The 25179-nt window shown below is 46.6% G+C and overlaps 2 protein-coding genes and 1 pseudogene across 4 annotated transcripts in view; 1 reads left to right on the top strand and 2 right to left on the bottom strand.

Annotated features, from left to right (window-relative positions):
• LOC135054863 (uncharacterized) overlaps window positions 1-4654 on the bottom strand; it is a 79395-nt gene extending 74741 nt beyond the window's left edge. Inside the window, exons 1-2 of the mRNA XM_063958266.1 lie at window positions 4523-4654; window positions 1668-1843 (exon numbers count right to left, since the gene is read on the bottom strand). The gene's annotated coding sequence lies outside the window, so the exon portion shown is untranslated. The remainder of the gene's footprint in view (window positions 1-1667; window positions 1844-4522) is intronic.
• A 51-nt stretch (window positions 4655-4705) lies between these two features.
• Window positions 4706-25179, top strand: part of LOC135054867 (gastrula zinc finger protein XlCGF57.1-like) — a 99805-nt gene continuing 79331 nt past the window's right edge. The window contains exons 1-5 of one of the 3 annotated variants that reach the window (XM_063958276.1): window positions 4706-4862; window positions 6683-6800; window positions 19228-19353; window positions 19856-20047; window positions 20328-20451. In XM_063958276.1, coding sequence (XP_063814346.1) covers window positions 19276-19353; window positions 19856-20047; window positions 20328-20451 — 394 coding nt within the window. In that variant the 5' untranslated portion in view covers window positions 4706-4862; window positions 6683-6800; window positions 19228-19275. The remainder of the gene's footprint in view (window positions 4863-6682; window positions 6801-19227; window positions 19354-19855; window positions 20048-20327; window positions 20452-25179) is intronic. The other 2 variants (XM_063958275.1, XM_063958277.1) reach the window with 2 other exon arrangements.
• Window positions 11213-11331, bottom strand: LOC134898278 (5S ribosomal RNA; annotated as a pseudogene).

The following is a 25179-nucleotide window of genomic DNA, read 5'->3' as shown; positions in this document are numbered from 1 at the left end:
CCCCATTCCCAGCAGTCACCTCTCCAGTCATCACCCAGACACCTCCCCTGGTGTTACTGTATAATGCCCCATTCCCAGCAGTCACCTCTCCAGTCATCACCCAGACACCTCCCCTGGTGTTACTGTATAATGCCCCATTCCCAGCAGTCACCTCTCCAGTCATCACCCAGACACCTCCCCTGGTGTTACTGTATAATGCCCCATTCCCAGCAGTCACCTCTCCAGTCATCACCCAGACACCTCCCCTGGTGTTACTGTATAATGCCCCATTCCCAGCAGTCACCTCTCCAGTCATCACCCAGACACCTCCCTGGTGTTACTGTATAATGCCCCATTGCCAGCAGTCACCTCTCCAGTCATCACCCAGACACCTCCCCTGGTGTTACTGTATAATGCCCCATTGCCAGCAGTCACCTCTCCAGTCATCACCCAGACACCTCCCCTGGTGTTACTGTATAATGCCCCATTCCCAGCAGTCACCTCTCCAGTCATCACCCAGACACCTCCCCTGGTGTTACTGTATAATGCCCCATTCCCAGCAGTCACCTCTCCAGTCATCACCCAGACACCTCCCCTGGTGTTACTGTATAATGCCCCATTGCCAGCAGTCACCTCTCCAGTCATCACCCAGACACCTCCCCTGGTGTTACTGTATAATGCCCCATTCCCAGCAGTCACCTCTCCAGTCATCACCCAGACACCTCCCCTGGTGTTACTGTATAATGTCCCATTCCCAGCAGTCACCTCTCCAGTCATCACCCAGATACCTCCCCTGGTGTTACTGTATAATGTCCCATTCCCAGCAGTCACCTCTCCAGTCATCACCCAGACACCTCCCCTGGTGTTACTGTATAATGCCCCATTCCCAGCAGTCACCTCTCCAGTCATCACCCAGACACCTCCCCTGGTGTTACTGTATAATGCCCCATTCCCAGCAGTCACCTCTCCAGTCATTACCCAGACACCTCCCCTGGTGTTACTGTATAATGTCCCATCCCCAGCAGTCACCTCTCCAGTCATCACCCAGACACCTCCCCTGGTGTTACTGTATAATGCCCCATTCCCAGCAGTCACCTCACCAGTCATCACCAAGACACATCCCCTGGTGTTACTGTATAATGTCCCATTCCCAGCAGTCACCTCTCCAGTCATCACCCAGACACCTCCTCTGGTGTTACTGTATAATGCCCCATTCCCAGCAGTCACCTCTCCAGTCATCACCCAGACACCTCCCCTGGTGTTACTGTATAATGTCCCATTCCCAGCAGTCACCTCTCCAGTCATCACCCAGACACCTTCCCTGGTGTTACTGTATAATGTCCCATTCCCAGCAGTCACCTCTCCAGTCATCACCCAGACACCTCCCCTGGTGTTACTGTATAATGCCCCATTCCCAGCAGTCACCTCTCCAGTCATCACCAGACACCTCCCCTGGTGTTACTGTATAATGCCCCATTCCCAGCAGTCACCTCTCCAGTCATCACCCAGACACCTCCCCTGGTGTTACTGTATAATGTCCCATTCCCAGCAGTCACCTCTCCAGTCATCACCCAGACACCTCCCCTGGTGTTACTGTATAATGTCCCATTCCCAGCAGTCACCTCTCCAGTCATCACCCAGACACCTCCCCTGGTGTTACTGTATAATGCCCCATTCCCAGCAGTCACCTCTCCAGTCATCAGGTGAATGATCTTGTTGGTGAGTTCCAGGATCTTCTGCTCATTGTCTCTCCCATGTATCAGTGAGTGAGGTGGAGGCTCCGTGATGGGGCTCTGGGTCCTGCTCCATTCTCCTGATACACGGGGATAGCTGCTGGGTGTCTCACGCTCAGCAGATCTTTTCACTGCAATTAAAAGAGAAATCAATAAAATGTAAAAGTATTTTACATTTTTTCAAGGGTTTAATTGTGCAAAATATATGAAAAGGGTTTATTTTGCTAATACAACCTCCATCCTATATACAGGAAAGTTGGTAGACTCAGCACATAGAGCCCATGGAAGGTGGTAGGAGAGCTAAGTGTTATATCTATTCTACTAGGCAATACATATAGGAAACAGGCACAGGTAGGAAAGGGAACGTGTTTGTTAAATAAGCCATTATTGTTTGTTGTCACATAATTACATCTAAAAAGAAAACAAAAGTCTCAAGAATGTATAATGTGTCTATATAATAATATATAGTACTATATATATATATTATAATAATACCACATAGCAGTGTGTGATGGGAGCTGTGTATCACTGCACAGTCCTTTCTCCCCTATAAAATGATAATAATAGTAATAATAATAATAATAATAATAATAATAATAATAATATCACATCACTGTGTGCTGGGATCTGTATTATCCCCCATCATATATCACTGTACAGTCCCCTCTCCTCTATATAATAATAATAATAATAATAATAATTCCACATATCAGTGTGTGCTGGAATCTGTGTTATCCCCCATTATATATCACTGTACAGTCCCCTCTCCTCTATATAATAATAATAATAATAATAATAATAATACCACATATCAGTGTGTGCTGGAATCTGTGTTATCCCCCATTATATATCACTGTACAGTCTCCTCACCCCTATATAACAATATTAATAATAATATTACAAAATCAGTGTGTGCTGGAATCTGTATTGTCTCCCATCATATATCACTGTACAGTCACTTCTCCTCTGTATAACAACAACAACAACAACAACAACACATATCAGTGTGTGCCGGTAGATATGTGTATTCCCTCATCAAATATCACTGTACAGTCCCATCTCCACTATATTATAATAATAATAATAATAATAATAATAATAATAACAACAACAACAATATTATTAAGTGCTGGAATCTGTGTTATCCCCCATCATATATCACTGTACAGCCCCCTCTCCCCTATATAATAATACCACATATCAGTGTGTGCCGGTAGATATGTGTATTCCCTCATCAAATATCACTGTACAGTCCCATCTCCACTATATTATAATAATAATAATAATAATAATAATAATAATAATAATAATAATAATAATAACAACAATAATATTATTAAGTGCTGGAATCTGTGTTATCCCCCATCATATATCACTGTACAGTCACTCCTCCTTTATATAATAATAATACTAATACCACAAATCAGTGTGTCGGGAGCTGTGTTACACCCCATCATATATCACTGTACAGTCCCTTCTCCCCTATATAATAATACCACATATCAGTGTGTGCCGGGAACTGTGTTATCGCCCATCATATATCACTGTACAGTCCCCTCTCCCCTATATAATAATACCACATATCAGTGTGTGCTGGGAGCTGTGTTATACCCCATCACATATCACTGTACAGTCCCTTCTCCCCTATATAATAATACCACATATCAGTATGTGCTGGGAGCTGTGTTATCTCCCATCATACATCACTGGACAGTCCCTTCTCCCCTATATAATAATACCACATATCAGTGTGTGCTGGGAGCTGTGTTACACCCCATCACATATCACTGTACAGTCCCTTCTCCCCTATATAATAATACCACATATCAGTGGGTACCGGAGCTGTGTTACACCCCATCATATATCACTGTACAGTCCCTTCTCCCCTATATAATAATATCACATATCAGTGTGTGCTGGGAGCTGTGTTACACCCCATCATATATCACTGTACAGTCCCTTCTCCCCTATATAATAATATCACATATCAGTGTGTGCTGGGAGCTGTGTTACACCCCATCATATATCACTGTACAGTCCCTTCTCCCCTATATAATAATACCACATATCAGTGTGTGCTGGGAGCTGTGTTACACCCCATCATATATCACTGTACAGTCCCTTCTCCCCTATATAATAATACCACATATCAGTGTGTGTCGGGAGCTGTGTTATCTCCCATCATACATCACTGTACAGTCCCCTCTCCCCTATATAATAATACCACATATCAGTGTGTGCTGGGAGCTGTGTTATCTCCCATCATACATCACTGAACAGTCCCTTCTCCCCTATATAATAATACCACATATCAGTGTGTGCTGGGAGCTGTGTTATACCCCATCACATATAACTGTGCAGTCCCCTCGCCACTATATAATAATAATAATAATAATAATACCACATATCAGTGTGTGCTGGAATCTGTGCTATCCCCCATCATATATCACTGTACAGTCACTTCTCCTCTATATAATAGGAGACATCAGTGACTGTGTGCTGTCACTTCTCCCATATATAATAATAATAATACTTCTTATCAGTGTGCGCTGGGATCTGTGTTATCCCCCATCACATATAATTGTGCAGTCCTCCCTCCCCTACATAATAGGGGACATCAGTGTGTGCTGTCACTTCTCCCCTATACAATAATAATGCCACTTATCAGTGTATGCTGGGAGCTGTTATTGTCATTCCTCCTACATGCCCCCACGGTAGATGCTAGAATCAAGTGGGCATGCCCCACTGCTCACCAGCTTCCTTCTCTCATGCACACCACACCAGTCCCCCTCTTTACACTTTGTCCTCACCTGACTTCCTGCAGTGTTGTCAGAGTGTCAGCTGCCGGCACCAGGAAAACACTTACAGCAGCAGCAGCAGTCCAGAGCCGCAGAATACTCAGCCATGCAGAGTGTGTCATGTGACTATAGCAGTCACATGACCTCAGGAGGCTACTGAATGGGGGGAGAAGGAGCACAGCGCTTGGGGACATCTGCTGCATCGGCAGGAGCAGGCTCTTGTGTCTGCTGGGCCTAGTATTCACTAATGATTATTATTAATGCATTCAGTGGTAAAGGCTGTTACCAGCAGCTCATATCCAACGAGCGGAGGATCAGGGCAGGGTACATGAGGAAATACAGACGATGAAAGGTAATGTGGACTGCATAGCACTGATGTATAAAATATATATAATAGAGAGAGAATGTTACATTGCAGGCTTTGTTAACAATTCCTTTGTTCATCTTTTAAATCTTTTTGCATCTGTTATAATTATTTGCTGGTTTACTTTTGCACTTTAAAAATGGGCAGGTGTTTTTGTGGCTTTTATTATGATGATGTTAACCCACTTTCTCTAATATATTGCAGGATTTGCATGCTATACAGCAAGGCCCAGCTCCTATAGTGACTAGGGGCCCTATTCAAAACAAAGCACACTAAAAGCCCCCATCCACTAGTGCGATATGGGCTCTTTGTATGCAGTTGAGATGAATTGCATGAAAAGTGTCACATCCTATGACCTTTTCGTGTGATTGCGAGGCGTGTTCCCATGTGCACCGCAGTCGCAAATTACACGAGCTGACCGTTATATTTATCTCAATCGCACAGGAATAGATTTTTTTTTTTTTTAAATTTCGTATTCTTTATTGAAAATTTCAATACAGAAAGAAAACAATACAGACATTAAACAGTAACAATTGCATTATGTCATCCACCACTCTGTTATACAGCCAAGTTAGCCCACATACATTAGTGACCAGAACAACCTTCCAGTTTAAATTCCTATAATAAGAAATATATATGCAGTACTTGTCCATTCGACCCAGAACAGGCAATGCAAGTTACCGTATACCAATATATCTGTATGTGTATATACGTGCACGTCTCTGCGATGGTATATGTTAGTTCAAAAGTAGTACGCTGTTGTCGCAGCTCCTGTCTCCCTTCCCAACCCTGATTAGCACCATCTACCCCATTTATCATTAAATTTTTGCATAGCATTCTGTTTTGTAAACCTATGTTTCTCATGCCAGACTACGTTATCCACCAAAGCCCTCCATTTGTGTATCACCGGGGGGAGTATTTGTACACCGTACTCGCGTTACAATGACCTTGGCCAATGTAGTGAGGCGCACACAGGAATAGGTTTAATAACGTTTGATCGCATGAGATAAATCACATGTAAAAAATACGGGTGGTCTTCAGTATGCCGACTGACAGGATCCCGGCGCCGGCATACCGACACTTATTCTGCCTCGTGGGGGGAGAATAAAATAGCGTGGCGCGCCACCATGCCCGTAGCGTGGTGAGCGCAGCGAGCCCGCAAGGGGCTCATTTGCGCTCGCCACACTGTCGGTAAGCCGGCGGTCGGGCTCACGGCGCCGGTATGCTGGTCGCCGGGAGCCCGACCGCCGGCATACCGTAGTGAACCCAAAAATACAGTTGAGTAGCAAATCGCAATCGCAGGGCTCCCGGGAAGCTGCCGGCCAGATTGTAGGAAAAAAGGATCCAACTCATTGTTAAGATAATTCTCGCTAGTGGATGGGGGCCTTAATGGACAAAAACATGTGCAGTGCAGGTTGGGTTAGATTTGAAATCTAAATTGCACTGTAAAAATAAAGCAGCCAGTATTTACCCTGCACAGAAACAATATAACCCACTCATACCTAACTCTCTCTGCACATGTTGCATCTGCAGTGCACATGGTTTTGCCCATTAATGTGCTTTTGTGATTTGCTAGCATTTTTTTGAAAGAAATGAATACTGTTATGTATAAAAGGTATAATAAGAACCATTAAATGAGTCGTCAGGCTCAATAGAAAACATAGAAGGAAACGTAAGTAAAAAATAATGAACATATAGTTATAACTGAAAACGTTGAAATCAGCAGAATGGCAAAAAAGCAGGGCCCTACCGTACCTGAATTGTTTGTGTTTGCTGTTAACTAATGCTGCCTCTTATACCCTGTACAGAAAGCTATGGCGGTGCGGAGACAGATCCTGTGAGATTAGCCTGACGTTAGCAGAAACGCTCTGTGCACTGAGGAGCCGCACACATATACAATAGAATACAGGTTATCCAAACAACTTGGTAAGCGCTCCAGCTGATCGTAAAAGGTTTTTATTGCTAAGTTTACAGAAAGACACCAACTTGGTACCAGCAGCTGCCGGTTACCCATCCTGAGGAGTTTCCTATGAGGGGTAAACTCTAGCTGTAGATACACCTCCTTCCACTGCAATGTAGAAGTGCGTGCAGGCCATGCTACAGCGGCAGCCAGGGCAGGGCCCATCAGGTCTACCAGCATTATACGTAGACCCCCATAGCTGACTGCACTGGGGGAGCGACCAGCCTGCTCCAGTATCTTCCTGGCTGTCACTACAGTTGTCTCTCGCTACAGATTCTCTTGTTCCATGACATACCTGGTGATATGCTCACTGACATAGTGGTACGACCTACGTAGGGTTACAGATAATCTGTGCTACCCGCTGCCCCAGTTAGGTCTGATACTTGGCGTGCTACTGTAGTGTACAGTTTGAATTCTGAACTACACTATATAACCGTTGTGGGGTTTGTACAGTTCTGTGTGGTGGTGGGAGGAGCAATCTTTAGTAAAATGTGAAATTGAAAAAGATTCTGTGGAAAATCTGGATAGCTTTGATCAATTTGACCCATAAGCAGTGGTGGATTTCCCACTAGGCACGTAGGTAGGGGTGACACTTGCTGGGGGGGTGGAACGCCATACTCCATTGCATGAGAGCCCTTCTAAGACCGCTGAGCTGAGGAGACTACAATATTCATTCTTCATTCTTGTCATTGCGGCTTATTCTTTTATTTTGTAACTGGCGGGAAGAGGAGAGGGGCAATGGTCATTTAATTGTGGGGTGTGAGGTTGGCAGTCGGGAGGCATGCGGTCTGTCCCTGATGTAAAGGAGGCATTTACGTAATGGGGGAGGGGGGAACCAATAATGTTGGTGCCTAGGGGCAGACGGACCCCTAAATTCGCCCCTGACCTCAAGGAAAACAGGATCTTGTTTTTTTAAACAATCAGGCAGTAATAAGGCTTTCTACAAAACCTTTGTTAAATCAATGCTGTTTCCAGATCTTATAGGCCCTACACACTGGCCGACATCAGTCAAAGATATGAACGATCTCGTACATAAATGAGATACCGTTCAAATCTTTGAGTGTGGAGGCTCCAGCAATGAACGATGCGCGGCCCCGCGCTCGTTCATCGCTGGTCCCCCGTCGGCTGTACATGCAGGCCAATATGGACGATCTCGTCCATATTTGCCTGCACTTCAATGCAGCCGGGTGACGGGGGGAGTGAAGAAACTTCACTCCCCCCATCACTGCCCCTCCGCCGCCGGGTCGCCCGTCGGCCGTATCCGCTGTCGGGCAGCTCGGCGGCAGATCGGCTAATGTGTAGGGCCTATTACATTTGTTAGAGGAATCCAGCCAAAAGGGTAGATTTACCGTATGTTGGTTTGTCAATCATTGGCTTGTCAATCATTGGTCAAAGTCACCGATGATTGACAAACTGCCCATTAGTAAATATACCCCTGGGGAAGACATTCGACTTCTATGAAAGCTTGACTATCTGCTGATTGTTCCGCTATACCAGTCCTCATGGCCCACAAACAGTCCAAGTCCTAAAGATATCCATGCATGCGCTCAGGTGTCTTAATTCTTACCAAAGTTAGTTTGATTTATCCATCTGCATTCCCTCCCAACTTCGTGGCTTCTGGATCAGGGACATGTGATTGCGCTGAAGTCACGCACCCAAAATTAGGGTGCATAGCATTGCGACTAGGGTGTGTGGCTTAGCAGGGATGGCGTATTTGCAAGCCACACCCCTGTTTCTCTAACGTCCTAGTGGATGCTGGGGACTCCGTCAGGACCATGGGGATTAGCGGCTCCGCAGGAGACAGGGCACAAAAATAAAGCTTTAGGATCAGGTGGTGTGCACTGGCTCCTCCCCCTATAACCCTCCTCCAAGCCTCAGTTAGGTTTTTGTGCCCGTCCGAGCAGGGTGCAATCTAGGTGGCTCTCCTAAAGAGCTGCTTAGAAAAAGTTTTTAGGTTTTTTATTTTCAGTGAGTCCTGCTGGCAACAGGCTCACTGCATCGAGGGACTTAGGGGAGAGAAGTGAACTCACCTGCGTGCAGGATGGATTGGCTTCTTAGGCTACTGGACACCATTAGCTCCAGAGGGATCGAACACAGGCCCAGCCATGGAGTCCGGTCCCGGAGCCGCGCCGCCGACCCCCCTTGCAGATGCCGAAGATTGAAGAGGTCCAGAAACAGGCGGCAGAAGACTTTTCAGTCTTCATGAGGTAGCGCACAGCACTGCAGCTGTGCGCCATTGTTGTCAGCACACTTCACAGAGGGTGCAGGGCGCTGGGGGGGGGCGACCTGGGCAGCAATGTATAATACCTTTTTTATGGCTAAAAATACGTCACATATAGCCCTTGAGGCTATATGGATGTATTTAACCCCTGCCAGATCTCACAAACTCCGGGAGAAGAGCCCGCCGAAATAGGGGGCGGGGCTTATTCTCCTCAGCACACAGCGCCATTTTCCTGCTCAGCTCCGCTGTGAGGAAGGCTCCCAGGACTCTCCCCTGCACTGCACTACAGAAACAGGGTAAAACAGAGAGGGGGGGCACTTTTTTGGCGATATTACTATATTTAAGCTGCTATAAGGATACAACACTTATATAGGGTTGTTCCCATATATATTATAGCGCTTGGGTGTGTGCTGGAAAACTCTCCCTCTGTCTCCCCAAAGGGCTAGTGGGGTCCTGTCTTCAATAGAGCATTCCCTGTGTGTCTGCTGTGTGTCGGTACGCGTGTGTCGACATGTATGAGGACGATGTTGGTGTGGAGGCAGAGCAATTGTCGGTAATGGTGATGTCACCCCCCAGGGAGTCGACACCGGAATGGATGGCTTTGTTTATGGAATTACGTGATAATGTCAGCACATTACAAAAATCAGTTGATGACATGAGACGGCCGGCAAACCAGTTAGTACCTGCCCAGGCGTCTCAGACACCGTCAGGGGCTGTAAAACGCCCTTTACCTCAGTCGGTCGACACAGACCCAGACACGGACACTGAATCTAGTGTCGACGGTGAAGAAACAAACGTATTTTCCAGTAGGGCCACACGTTATATGATCACGGCAATGAAGGAGACTTTACATATCTCTGATACTGCAAGTACCACAAAAAGGGGTATTATGTGGGGTGTGAAAAAACTACCTGTAGTTTTTCCTGAATCAGAGGAATTAAATGATGTATGTGATGAAGCGTGGGTTAACCCAGATAGAAAAGTGCTAATTTCAAAAAAGTTATTGGCATTATACCCTTTCCCGCCAGAGGTTAGGGCGCGCTGGGAAACACCCCCTAGGGTGGATAAGGCGCTCACACGCTTATCAAAACAAGTGGCGTTACCGTCTCCTGATACGGCCGCCCTCAAGGATCCAGCTGATAGGAGGCTGGAAACTACCTTAAAAAGTATATACACACATACTGGTGTTATACTGCGACCAGCCATCGCCTCAGCCTGGATGTGCAGTGCTGGGGTGGTCTGGTCGGATTCCCTGACTGAAAATATTGATACCCTGGATAGGGACAGTATTTTATTGACTTTAGAGCAATTAAAGGATGCTTTTCTTTATATGCGAGATGCTCAGAGGGATATTTGCACTCTGGCATCGAGAGTAAGTGCGATGTCCATATCTGCCAGAAGAAGTTTATGGACGCGACAGTGGTCAGGTGATGCGGATTCCAAACGGCATATGGAAGTATTGCCGTATAAAGGGGAGGAATTATTTGGCGTCGGTCTATAGGAAAAAACACTGGTTGTTGATCCTGCACAGAACTGGATTCAAAGATACAGGAAATTAAATAAGAGCCAGAAATGGACAATAATCTTAGGAAATCCCAATCTGTCCGTATGGCGGTGCGCCCAGGGTCATAAAAGGCAAACAAAATTGTATATACAAAGAGAAAAAAGGTATGACACTAGTTTGGGCGCACTCTTGTTATTATTTTAGATAATGATCAAATGAGATAAAGGCCTAAAGCTTGATATTGACGTCTAGGGCTAGTACTCTGCTGTCCTTTTAAAGAACCTCAAAACAGGATATATTCTGCATGAATAGCCATATTTATATAATGAAAAAATGTGTCTGGGAGGAACACCAATTTATGTTGCAAAATAATGTGTGAAATGTTCAGATCTTAATTATACCTGGATAATTGCATAATGGAAGGTAGCTACATCGCAAACTGCCTCCGTCTGCCAGAGATCTGTACAAACTTTGTTTGTATTAATGCGGCCCTGATTAGGGTTGGATTAGTGGGTGGGAGAGCCCACACACTGTGAAATGATTTTTAGTAACTTGCCATTGTCTTTGATAGGTAAATCATAGGAAGATTAGGAAAGTAGTTGGAATCAGTAAAGTAGTGATACTGCTGTTGGCGTTAATACCATAGGAGGATCTTTCTACTTCACCGGGTATTCCCTAGTAGTCACCCGTCTAGGTACTGACCCAGCCCACCTCCGTTTAGCTTCCAAGATCGGACGAGATTGGGCGTGAAGGGAGGGGTATGGTCGTAGAGAGAACTTGCCCTACATCGCCAATGAGAGTGCACCGAAACGGAAGGATAGATTCCTTCTCGGGAGAGAATATGATGAGATTATAAGATGATTAAATAAATACCGATAGATAATTAGGTGTGAATCTGCTGTCCACGTTAGACTGGCAAGACGTGTACCCTGGGGGACTGGTCCGCCTGAATCGTGGATGAGAGTTCACGGAAAGAAGGAAAGTGGGAACGTAGTCAGAAATTTACACAGTCATCAAGGACAAATATTTGGAGTTTCTTGATTTCCTTAAGATCACCTGTCTGATTTAAATTGAATATATAAATCTTGGTGATAGTGGACAGTATCATGCGGATATCACAAAAAGGAGGGAAATGCCGAAGAATGGAATCAGAATATCCATGCATTGACACATTGATGTATTTATATCTTTAGTGCTAATATGCTGGGTACTGGATATAGTATGTTCAACACATCCTATCAAATAACTAGAAAAGCATCTGAATGGTCACTACTGACAGTGGCAAAGTTATGAGTTATTAACTGTCTCCTTGGTAACGGTACCCTCGAGTTGCTTTTAAAGCACTGTCTGGCGCAGACCACTGGTGGAACCGAATGATATAAGTCCCACAAATGTAATTGCCTGAAGCACGCAGAGATATTAGTGCTTGGTATGCATGCATAAAAAAAAATATATATGAACAGATATGAAATGCTCCCTCTCTAGGGGCATGAGATATAGCAACAGTGGTTCCTGAAGAATATACAATTATTGGCTAAAGCATGAGGGTTCAACCCAACTATGACAGAAATTTTGTGTGGATTTACCTTATGAGCCTGTAGTCAGGCAGTACAAAAAGATTTACCACCCAGAGAAAATAAATATTTTTGTTTGAAAAATCCTGTGACTTTCAAGTAGCCAACAGGTGGTGTGCCTGTTAACACAGCAGAAAGAACAAATTGTTTAAATGTGCACTCCTATAATAGGGTATTGCAGGTGGTGTGCCTGCTGAACAAGCACAGAAAAAAATATAAAAATACTGAAAAAAATATATAAAAAAATATACTGTTGAAAAAATGTGCACACCTGTCGTAGGTTAATAGATATCTCTGTTATGATAACAGATAGGTAAAGGTACCCACAATAAGATGAATAAAGTATTAAATATCACCCATTTGGATGTCAGACGTAAGAGGTGCCCCTTACAAAGCACACCTATCGTAGGGTGTTAGAAATCACATATTATAATGACAAATAGACAAAAATGCCCTAAATGAGATATGAAAAAATATTATTGAATATCACCCATTCAGATGTCCGACATGAGAGGTGCCCCTTAGAAAAACGCGTTTCACCCGGTAACGGGCTTGTTCACTTTCAATCTGAGCAGCTACTGGAGGTCAGTGGCCTGAGTTTTTAATGGAGCCTGTAATTAGCGTCAGCCAATGACTGGTCTTGAGGGCGGGGTTAGCCTGGACAGGTAATCATTGGACGGCCTGCTAGTGGGGAGGACTGATAGTGATGGATTAGCCAGAGTGGGGCGGAAGTTGTACTTACCACTTCCGCCCTCACTGTGTGGCTATGATGTGGACAGGGAAAGTGCCCGTGGTTATAGGCCCGCTTATGTGGGCTGTGGGTAGAATAAAAAGTGCCCCTGTAAATACCTGCTGTCAGGTTTGCTGTAATAATTAGAGGGCCGCATCGGCGATGTCCGCTGGAAAGCGTGTGTGGGCGGAAGTCGTCACCTTCACTTCCGCCCATACTCGGCTCCAGCGGGTTGGTATGGTTACTGTGTTGATCACGTGTGGGGGCCGCGATCGGCATGCGCGTTGGGAGAAGTGTATGGGCGGAGGTCATTACCTACACTTCCGCCCATACTGTGGTTTGGCGGGTTGCTATGGTTACTGTGTTTAGCTTGCAGGGTGAGAGGACGGACGATGTATTTCGCTAAGGGCGGAAAGGTCTGCTGTACTTAAAGCCTTATGGTTGGGTACATAGGGATGTTAAGATATACATTTGGGTCAGTAAATAAAAATAATAAATAATGAGAAGTAAAGAATAAATAAATAAAGAACAGAAGCAGGGAAGGGGGGAGTGGTCAGGGTGCTCCACCCCCCTACCTGCTGGGCTAAATAGACAGTATTTTTATATTTTTTTCTGTGCTTGTTCAGCAGGCACACCACCTGCAATACCCTATTATAGGAGTGCACATTTAAACAATTTGTTCTTTCTGCTGTGTTAACAGGCACACCACCTGTTGGCTACTTGAAAGTCACAGGATTTTTCAAACAAAAATATTTATTTTCTCTGGGTGGTAAATCTTTTTGTACTGCCTGACTACAGGCTCATAAGGTAAATCCACACAAAATTTCTGTCATAGTTGGGTTGAACCCTCATGCTTTAGCCAATAATTGTATATTCTTCAGGAACCACTGTTGCTATATCTCATGCCCCTAGAGAGGGAGCATTTCATATCTGTTCATATATATTTTTTTTTATGCATGCATACCAAGCACTAATATCTCTGCGTGCTTCAGGCAATTACATTTGTGGGACTTATATCATTCGGTTCCACCAGTGGTCTGCGCCAGACAGTGCTTTAAAAGCAACTCGAGGGTACCGTTACCAAGGAGACAGTTAATAACTCATAACTTTGCCACTGTCAGTAGTGACCATTCAGATGCTTTTCTAGTTATTTGATAGGATGTGTTGAACATACTATATCCAGTACCCAGCATATTAGCACTAAAGATATAAATACATCAATGTGTCAATGCATGGATATTCTGATTCCATTCTTCGGCATTTCCCTCCTTTTTGTGATATCCGCATGATACTGTCCACTATCACCAAGATTTATATATTCAATTTAAATCAGACAGGTGATCTTAAGGAAATCAAGAAACTCCAAATATTTGTCCTTGATGACTGTGTAAATTTCTGACTACGTTCCCACTTTCCTTCTTTCCGTGAACTCTCATCCACGATTCAGGCGGACCAGTCCCCCAGGGTACACGTCTTGCCAGTCTAACGTGGACAGCAGATTCACACCTAATTATCTATCGGTATTTATTTAATCATCTTATAATCTCATCATATTCTCTCCCGAGAAGGAATCTATCCTTCCGTTTCGGTGCACTCTCATTGGCGATGTAGGGCAAGTTCTCTCTACGACCATACCCCTGCCTTCACGCCCAATCTCGTCCGATCTTGGAAGCTAAACGGAGGTGGGCTGGGTCAGTACCTAGACGGGTGACTACTAGGGAATACCCGGTGAAGTAGAAAGATCCTCCTATGGTATTAACGCCAACAGCAGTATCACTACTTTACTGATTCCAACTACTTTCCTAATCTTCCTATGATTTGCCTATCAAAGACAATGGCAAGTTACTAAAAATCATTTCACAGTGTGTGGGCTCTCCCACCCACTAATCCAACCCTAATCAGGGCCGCATTAATACAAACAAAGTTTGTACAGATCTCTGGCAGACGGAGGCAGTTTGCGATGTAGCTACCTTCCATTATGCAATTATCCAGGTATAATTAAGATCTGAACATTTCACACATTATTTTGCAACATAAATTGGTGTTCCTCCCAGACACATTTTTTCATTATATAAATATGGCTATTCATGCAGAATATATCCTGTTTTGAGGTTCTTTAAAAGGACAGCAGAGTACTAGCCCTAGACGTCAATATCAAGCTTTAGGCCTTTATCTCATTTGATCATTATCTAAAATAATAACAAGAGTGCGCCCAAACTAGTGTCATACCTTTTTTCTCTTTGTATATACAATTTTGTCGGTCTATAGGATCTGGTGGCCACGGCAACTGCCGGAAAATCCACCTTTTTACCTCAGACCCCCTTCCAACAGAAAAAGACACCGTCTTTTCAGCCGCAGTCCTTTCGGTCCTATAAGAACAAGCGGGCAAAAGGACAGTCATATCTGCCCCGAGGCAGAGGAAAGGGTAAGAGAGGGCAGCAAGCAGCTCCTTCCCAGGAACAGAAGCCCGCCCCGGGTTCTGCAAAGCCCTCAGCATGACGCTGGGGCTTTACAAGCGGACTCAGGAGCGGTGGGGGGTCGACTCAAGAATTTCAGCGCGCAGTGGGCTTGCTCACAGGTGGACCCCTGGATCCTGCAGGTAGTATCTCAGGGTTACAGGTTGGAATTCGAGAAGTCTCCCCCTCGCCGGTTCCTAAAGTCTGCTTTGCCAACGTCTCCCTCAGACAGGGCGACGATATTGGAAGCCATTCACAAGCTGTTTTCTCAGCAGGTGATAGTCAAGGTACCCCTCCTACAACAGGAAAAGGGGTATTACTCCACACTATTTGTGGTACCGAAGCCGGACGGCTCGGTAAGACCTATTCTAAATCTGAAATCTTTGAACCTGTACATACAAAAATTCAAGTTCAAGATGGAGTCACTCAGAGCAGTGATAGCGAATCTGGAAGAAGGGGACTTTATGGTGTCCCTGGACATAAAAGATGCTTATCTGCATGTCCCAATTTGCCCTTCACATCAAGGGTACCTCAGGTTCGTGGTGCAAAACTGTCATTATCAGTTTCAGACGCTGCCGTTTGGATTGTCCACGGCACCTCGGGTCTTTACCAAGGTAATGGCCGAAATGATGATTCTTCTGCGAAGAAGAGGCGTATTAATTATCCCTTACTTGGACGATCTCCTGATAAGGGCAAGGTCCAGAGAACAGCTGGAGGACGGAGTAGCACTAACCCAAGTAGTGCTGCAACAACACGGATGGATTCTGAATTTTCCAAAATCTCAGTTGACCCCGACAACACGTCTGCTGTTCCTGGGAATGATTCTGGACACGGTTCAGAAAAAGGTGTTTCTTCCGGAGGAGAAAGCCAAGGAGTTATCCGAACTTGTCAGGAACCTCCTAAAACCAGGAAAAGTGTCTGTGCATCAATGCACAAGAGTCCTGGGAAAGATGGTGGCTTCTTACGAAGCGATTCCATTCGGCAGATTCCACACAAGGGTGTCTCTTCTGTGGTGGTTGCAGAGTGCTCATCTGTTAGAGGGCCGCAGATTCGGCATACAGGACTGGGTCCTGGTGACCACGGATGCCAGTCTGAGAGGCTGGGGAGCGGTCACACAGGGGAAGAAACTTCCAGGGAGTATGGTCAAACCTGGAGATATCTCTTCACATAAATATACTGGAGCTAAGAGCGATTTACAATGCTCTAAGCCTGGCAAAACCCCTGCTTCAGGGTCAGCCGGTGTTGATCCAGTCGGACAACATCACGGCAGTCGACCACGTAAATAGACAGGGCGGCACAAGAAGCAGGAGAGCAATGGCAGAAGCTGCAAGGATTCTTCGCTGGGCGGAAGATCATGTGATAGCACTGTCAGCAGTGTTCATTCCGGGAGTGGACAACTGGGAAGCAGACTTCCTCAGCAGACACGATCTACACCCGGGAGAGTGGGGACTTCATCCAGAAGTCTTCCACATGATTGTGAACCGTTGGGAAAAACCAAAGGTGGACATGATGGCGTCTCGCCTCAACAAAAAACTGGACAGGTATTGCGCCAGGTCAAGAGACCCTCAGGCAATAGCTGTGGACGCTCTGGTAACGCCGTGGGTGTTCCAGTCAGTGTATGTGTTTCCTCCTCTGCCTCTCATACCAAAAGTACTGAGAATCATACGGCAAAGGGGAGTAAGAACGATACTCGTGGCTCCGGATTGGCCAAGAAGAACTTGGTACCCGGAACTTCAGGAGATGCTCACGGAGGATCCGTGGCCTCTACCTCTAAGACGGGACCTGCTTCAGCAGGGACCGTGTCTATTCCAAGACTTACCGCGGCTGCGTTTGACGGCATGGCGGTTGAACGCCAAATTCTAAGGGAAAAAGGCATTCCGGAAGAGGTCATTCCTACACTGGTAAAAGCCAGGAAGGAGGTGACTGCACAACATTATCACCGCATTTGGAGAAAATATGTTGCGTGGTGTGAGGCCAGGAAGGCCCCCACGGAGGAATTTCAATTGGGTCGATTCCTACATTTCCTGCAAACAGGATTGTCTATGGGCCTCAAGTTGGGGTCCATTAAGGTTCAAATTTCGGCCCTGTCGATTTTCTTCCAAAAAGAATTGGCTTCAGTTCCTGAAGTCCAGACTTTTGTAAAAGGAGTACTACATATACAGCCCCCGGTTGTGCCCCCAGTGGCTCCGTGGGACCTTAATGTAGTTTTGGATTTTCTCAAATCCCATTGGTTTGAGCCACTCAAATCGGCGGATTTGAAATATCTTACATGGAAGGTAACCATGCTACTGGCCCTGGCTTCAGCCAGGAGAGTGTCAGAATTGGCGGCTTTATCGTATAAAAGCCCATATCTGATTTTCCATTCAGACAGGGCAGAACTGCGGACGCGTCCTCAGTTTCTGCCTAAGGTGGTGTCAGCGTTTCACCTGAACCAGCCTATTGTGGTGCCTGCGGCTAATAGCGATTTGGAAGATTCCAAGTTGCTGGACGTTGTCAGGGCATTGAAAATATATATTTCAAGGACGGCTGGAGTCAGAAAATCTGACTCGCTGTTTATACTGTATGCACCCAACAAGCTGGGTGCTCCTGCTTCTAAGCAGACGATTGCTCGTTGGATTTGTAGCACAATTCAACTTGCACATTCTGTGGCAGGCCTGCCACAGCCTAAATCTGTCAAGGCCCATTCCACAAGGAAGGTGGGCTCATCCTGGGCGGCTGCCCGAGGGGTCTCGGCATTACAACTCTGCCGAGCAGCTACGTGGTCGGGGGAGAACACGTTTGTAAAATTCTACAAATTTGATACCCTGACTAAAGAGGACCTGGAGTTCTCTCATTCGGTGCTGCAGAGTCATCCGCACTCTCCCGCCCGTTTGGGAGCTTTGGTATAATCCCCATGGCCTGACGGAGTCCCCAGCATCCACTAGGACGTTAGAGAAAATAAGATTTTACTTACCGATAAATCTATTTCTCGTAGTCCGTAGTGGATGCTGGGCGCCCATCCCAAGTGCGGATTGTCTGCAATACTTGTACATAGTTATTGTTACAAAAAATCGGGTTGTTCTTGTTGTGAGCCGTCTGTTCAGAGGCTCCTACGTTGTCATACTGTTAACTGGGTTCAGATCACAAGTTGTATGGTGTGATTGGTGTGGCTGGTATGAGTCTTACCCGGGATTCAATATCCTTCCTTATTGTGTACGCTCGTCCGGGCACAGTATCCTAACTGAGGCTTGGAGGAGGGTCATAGGGGGAGGAGCCAGTGCACACCACCTGATCCTAAAGCTTTATTTTTGTGCCCTGTCTCCTGCGGAGCCGCTAATCCCCATGGTCCTGACGGAGTCCCCAGCATCCACTACGGACTACGAGAAATAGATTTATCGGTAAGTAAAATCTTATTTTCTGTCACAGTGGTGACATGCTCAGTGCTCTGGGAGCTGCTGGACATACCCCCAATCCCTAGAGCATTGAGTGAGAGGGGGCCTCACAACTACCCATACCCCCTCTTTGCGGGACACTGCAGACCGCAGGTGGGACAGTGTCCGAAAAATGGGACTGTACCTGCAAAATCGAGAGAGTTAGGTGGTATGCACCTGTGCTGAAGCAGGAGTGTGTTTAGGAAACGCTGCGCTTTACCTCACACATCATATGCTTTGCGGGCTGGATGAAGCACCAGGAATTGTGTAGTAAAGTATAAAAGAAAATAATACCTGAGGACCTGGTGACAGTTATGGGACGTGGAACAATTAATTAGCCCTAATCATACACTAAATTGAAATATATTTTTATCATACACACATGTAGGTGTGTCACTCTGCAAATCTTGGCCTGCCTGACTGAATGCTGATGGAAAAGTTCTGTTTCCCTTCTGAAGCAATCTGACATTTTGTCTTACATAGTATTTTCATCTACAGATGTCGGTGTGGGGTCCATGACCAGAAGTTAGTCTTAGAACCGTCAGGATGGACAAGAGCAGGAGTCACATGACTGAGAGGATATTAAGCCTCACCCTGGAGATCATCTACCTGCTGACCGGAGAGGTGAGGGCTTCTGGGAGTGTCACTGTGATGTCATTAACTTGGGGCCTGATTCAGAGGCACACTCCGACGGCTTGTGTACATCTCGGATGTTTGTTGATCAGCACGTGTGCAGGTTCTGTGACTGCAGAAAATCGCTCTCGGTGCTCCCTAAGTGTCAGTCATTCTGTGGCCATTGGTGGCTGGTAGGGGGCAGCGACAGGGACCATTTTACAAAAGGGGACATGTTGCCCTCATTTTGTAGGTGTGCTGAGGCGTCCTGGCCCCAACAGCGTGAATTCCCCAGGCATTCTGTGTAACCAGAGGGTTGCACAGTTGGCCATTGTTCATGCAAGTCTATGTGCACAAAATGCCTCCTGCTGCATTAGCATAATTTAGTGATAGTGGGCAATACTGCATTGTGTGCAAATCTGAATCATGCCCTAAGTCACTGCAAATGAAAAACTGCAGAGCATTATAGGGGAGTGAGTGATGTACGTTTATAAGTGTCTGTCTCATTATGTAGCATTATATACCTATGAAGAAGGAGACTACTGATAGTCTGACCCCCAGCAGTGGCTCCTGCATGTCAGGAGGACTGAGCAGGACCCAGAGCCCCATCATGGTGCCTCCACCTCACTCGCTAACACATGAGAGAGACCGTGAACAGAAGATCCTGGAACTCACCAACAAGATCATTCAGCTGCTGACTGGAGAGGTGACTGCTGGGAATGGGGCATTATACAGTAACACCAGGGGAGGTGTCTGGGTGATGACTGGAGAGGTGACTGCTGGGAATGGGGCATTATACAGTAACACCAGGGGAGGTGTCTGGGTGATGACTGGAGAGGTGACTGCTGGGGGGAATGGGGCATTATACAGTAACACCAGGGGAGGTGTCTGGGTGATGACTGGAGAGGTGACTGCTGGGAATGGGACAATATATGGTAACACCAGGGGAGGTGTCTGGGTGATGACTGTGTCATTGTGTGTGTCAGGTTCCTATAAGGTGTCTGGATGTCGCTGTCTATCTCTCTATGCAGGAAGAGGCGTATATAGAGGAACACAGGGATCTGTACAAGGACGTGATGGTGGAGCAACTTCTGCCCTTGACGTCTGTGGGTAAGAGTTCTAATTAAGCATTCACATCAGTGGTGATTGCAGGGTTATGTACAGTTGGTATCGTCTCTCAGCTAGAACCATTATAGTAAATGTTTTATATTTCTCTATCGTCCTAGTGGATGCTGGGGTTCCTGAAAGGACCATGGGGAATAGCGGCTCCGCAGGAGACAGGGCACAAAAGTAAAGCTTTACGATCAGGTGGTGTGCACTGGCTCCTCCCCCTATGACCCTCCTCCAAGCCTCAGTTAGATTTTTGTGCCCGGCCGAGAAGGGTACAATCTAGGTGGCTCTCCTAAAGAGCTGCTTAGAAAAGTTTAGCTTAGGTTTTTTATTTTACAGTGAGTCCTGCTGGCAACAGGATCACTGCAACGAGGGACTTAGGGGAGAAGAAGTGAACTCACCTGCGTGCAGGATGGATTGGCTTCTTGGCTACTGGACATTAGCTCCAGAGGGACGATCACAGGTACAGCCTGGATGGTCACCGGAGCCTCGCCGCCGGCCCCCTTGCAGATGCTGAAACGAGAAGAGGTCCAGAATCGGCGGCAGAAGACTCCTCGGTCTTCTAAAGGTAGCGCACAGCACTGCAGCTGTGCGCCATTTTCCTCTCAGCACACTTCACACGGCAGTCACTGAGGGTGCAGGGCGCTGGGAGGGGGGCGCCCTGGGAGGCAAATGAAAACCTAATTTGGCTAAAAATACCTCACATATAGCCTCCGGGGGCTATATGGAGATATTTAACCCCTGCCAGAATCCACTAAAGAGCGGGAGACGAGGCCGCCGAAAAAGGGGCGGGGCCTATCTCCTCAGCACACAGCGCCATTTTCCTTACACAGCTCCGCTGGTCAGGACGGCTCCCAGGCTCTCCCCTGCACTGCACTACAGAAACAGGGTAAAAAAGAGAGGGGGGGGCAAAATTGTGGCAAAAATATATTATTAAAGCAGCTATACAGGGAGCACTTATTATAAGGCTATCCCTGTCATATATAGCGCTTTTGGTGTGTGCTGGCAAACTCTCCCTCTGTCTCCCCAAAGGGCTAGTGGGGTCCTGTCTTCGTTAAGAGCATTCCCTGTGTGTCTGCTGTGTGTCGGTACGTGTGTGTCGACATGTATGAGGACGATATTGGTGTAGAGGCGGAGCAATTGCCAAATATGGGGATGTCACCTCCTAGGGGGTCGACACCAGAATGGATGCCTTTATTTATGGAATTACGGGATAGTGTCAACACGCTAAAGCAGTCGTTTGACGACATGAGACGGCCGGACAATCAATTAGTGCCTGTCCAGGCGCCTCAAACACCGTCAGGAGCTGTAAAACGCCCTTTGCCTCAGTCGGTCGACACAGACCCAGACACAGGCACTGATTCTAGTGGTGACGGTGACGAATCAACCGTATTTTCCAGTAGGGCCACACGTTATATGATTTTGGCAATGAAGGAGGCGTTACATATAGCTGATACTACAGGTACCACTAAACAGGGTATTATGTGGGGTGTGAAAAAACTACCTATAGTTTTTCCTGAATCAGAAGAATTAAATGAGGTGTGTGATGAAGCGTGGGTTGCCCCCGATAAAAAAATGCTAATTTCAAAGAAGTTATTGGCTTTATACCCTTTCCCGCCAGAGGTTAGGGCGCGCTGGGAAACACCTCCTAGGGTGGACAAGGCGCTCACACGCTTATCAAAACAAGTGGCGTTACCCTCTCCTGAGACGGCCGCACTTAAAGATCCAGCAGATAGGAGGATGGAAAATATCCAAAAAAGTATATACACACATACAGGTGTTTTACTACGACCAGCTATAGCGACAGCCTGGATGTGCAGTGCTGGGGTAGCTTGGTCAGAGTCCCTGATTGAAAATATTGATACCCTGGATAGGGACAATGTTTTACTGTCTTTAGAGCAAATAAAGGATGCATTTCTTTATATGCGTGATGCACAGAGGGATATCTGCACACTGGCATCACGGGTAAGTGCTATGTCCATTTCGGCCAGAAGAAGTTTATGGACGCGACAGTGGTCAGGCGATGCGGACTCAAAACGGCATATGGAAGTTTTGCCGTATAAAGGGGAGGAGTTATTTGGAGTCGGTCTATCGGATTTGGTGGCCACGGCTACAGCCGGGAAATCCACCTTTTTACCTCAAGTCACTCCCCAACAGAAAAAGACACCGACTTTTCAACCGCAGCCCTTTCGTTCCTTTAAAAACAAGAGAGCAAAGGGATATTCATATCTGCCACGAGGCAGAGGTAGGGGGAAGAGACGGCAACAGGCAGCTCCTTCCCAGGAACAGAAGCCCTCCCCCGCTTCTACAAAAACCTCAGCATGACGCTGGGGCTTCTCAAGCGGACTCGGGGGCGGTGGGGGGTTGTCTCAAGAATTTCAGCGCGCAGTGGGCTCACTCGCAGGTAGATCCCTGGATCCTGCAGATAATATCTCAGGGGTACAGGTTAGAACTAGAGACGAATCCACCTCGCCGTTTCCTGAAGTCTGCTTTACCAACGTCCCCCTCCGACAGGGTGACGGTCTTGGAAGCCATTCACAAGCTGTACTCTCAGCAGGTGATAGTCAAGGTACCTCTTTTACAACAAGGAAAGGGGTATTATTCCACTCTATTTGTGGTACCGAAGCCGGATGGCTCGGTAAGACCTATTCTAAATCTGAAGTCCTTGAACCTGTACATAAAGAAGTTCAAGTTCAAGATGGAGTCACTCAGAGCAGTGATAGCGAACCTAGAAGAAGGGGACTTTATGGTATCCTTGGACATCAAGGATGCGTATCTCCACGTTCCAATTTACCCCTCACACCAGGGGTACCTCAGGTTCGTCGTACAGAACTGTCACTATCAGTTTCAGACGCTGCCGTTCGGATTGTCCACGGCACCTCGGGTCTTTACCAAGGTAATGGCCGAGATGATGATTCTTCTTCGAAGAAAAGGCGTATTAATTATCCCATACTTGGACGATCTCCTAATAAGGGCAAGGTCCAGAGAACAGCTAGAGATGGGATTAGCACTGTCTCAAGAAGTGCTAAAACAGCACGGGTGGATTCTGAATATTCCAAAATCCCAGTTAATTCCGACAACACGTCTGTTGTTCCTAGGGATGATTCTGGACACGGTTCAGAAAAAGGTTTTTCTCCCGGAGGAAAAAGCCAAGGAGTTATCCGAGCTTGTCAGGAACCTCCTAAAACCAGGAAAGGTGTCTGTACATCAATGCACAAGAGTCCTGGGAAAAATGGTGGCTTCTTACGAAGCAATTCCATTCGTCAGATTCCACGCAAGAATTTTCCAGAGGGATCTGTTGGACAAATGGTCAGGGTCGCATCTTCAGATGCACCAGCGGATAACCCTGTCTCCAAGGACAAGGGTATCTCTTCTGTGGTGGTTACAGAGTGCTCATCTATTGGAGGGCCGCAGATTCGGCATACAGGATTGGATCCTGGTGACCACGGACGCCAGCCTGAGAGGCTGGGGAGCAGTCACACAAGGAAGAAACTTCCAGGGAGTGTGGACGAGCCTGGAAACGTCTCTTCACATAAACATTCTGGAACTAAGAGCAATCTACAATGCTCTAAGCCAGGCAGAACCTCTGCTTCAGGGAAAGCCGGTGTTGATCCAGTCGGACAACATCACGGCAGTCGCCCATGTGAACAGACAGGGCGGCACAAGAAGCAGGAGTGCAATGGCAGAAGCTGCAAGGATTCTTCGCTGGGCGGAAAATCATGTGATAGCACTGTCAGCAGTGTTCATCCCGGGAGTGGACAACTGGGAAGCAGACTTCCTCAGCAGACACGACCTTCACCCGGGAGAGTGGGGACTTCATCCAGAAGTTTTCCACATGCTGGTAACCCGTTGGGAAAGACCAATGGTGGACATGATGGCGTCTCGCCTCAACAAAAAACTGGACAGGTATTGCGCCAGGTCAAGAGATCCGCAGGCAATAGCTGTGGACGCGCTGGTAACGCCTTGGGTGTACCAGTCGGTATATGTGTTTCCTCCTCTGCCTCTCATACCAAAAGTATTGAGAATTATACGGCAAAGAGGCGTAAGAACGATACTAGTGGTTCCGGATTGGCCAAGAAGAACTTGGTACCCGGAACTTCAAGAGATGATCACGGAAGATCCGTGGCCTCTACCTCTGAGAAGGGACTTGCTTCAGCAGGGTCCCGGTCTGTTTCAAGACTTACCGCGGCTGCGTTTGACGGCATGGCGGTTGAACGCCGGATCCTAAAGGAAAAAGGCATGCCGGAAGAAGTCATTCCTACTTTGATTAAAGCACGGAAGGAAGTAACCGCGCAACATTATCACCGCATTTGGCGAAAATATGTTGCGTGGTGCGAGGATCGGAGTGCTCCGACGGAGGAATTTCAACTGGGTCGATTCCTACATTTCCTGCAATCAGGATTGTCTATGGGTCTCAAATTGGGATCTATAAAGGTTCAAATTTCGGCCCTGTCGATTTTCTTCCAGAAAGAATTGGCTTCAGTTCCTGAAGTCCAGACTTTTGTTAAGGGAGTGCTGCATATACAGCCTCCTGTGGTGCCCCCAGTGGCACCGTGGGATCTCAATGTTGTTTTGGACTTTCTCAAATCTCATTGGTTTGAACCACTAAATAATGTGGATTTGAAATATCTCACATGGAAAGTGACCATGCTACTAGCCCTGGCTTCGGCCAGGAGAGTGTCAGAACTGGCAGCTTTATCTTACAAAAGCCCATATCTGATTTTCCAT

The sequence above is a fragment of the Pseudophryne corroboree genome, chromosome 3 (genome assembly GCF_028390025.1).
Source record: "Pseudophryne corroboree isolate aPseCor3 chromosome 3, aPseCor3.hap2, whole genome shotgun sequence".
In the NCBI taxonomy this organism is placed as follows: Eukaryota; Metazoa; Chordata; class Amphibia; order Anura; family Myobatrachidae; genus Pseudophryne; species Pseudophryne corroboree.
Note: the sequence above shows the minus strand (reverse complement) of the source record. Positions and strands in the feature narration are given on the sequence as shown.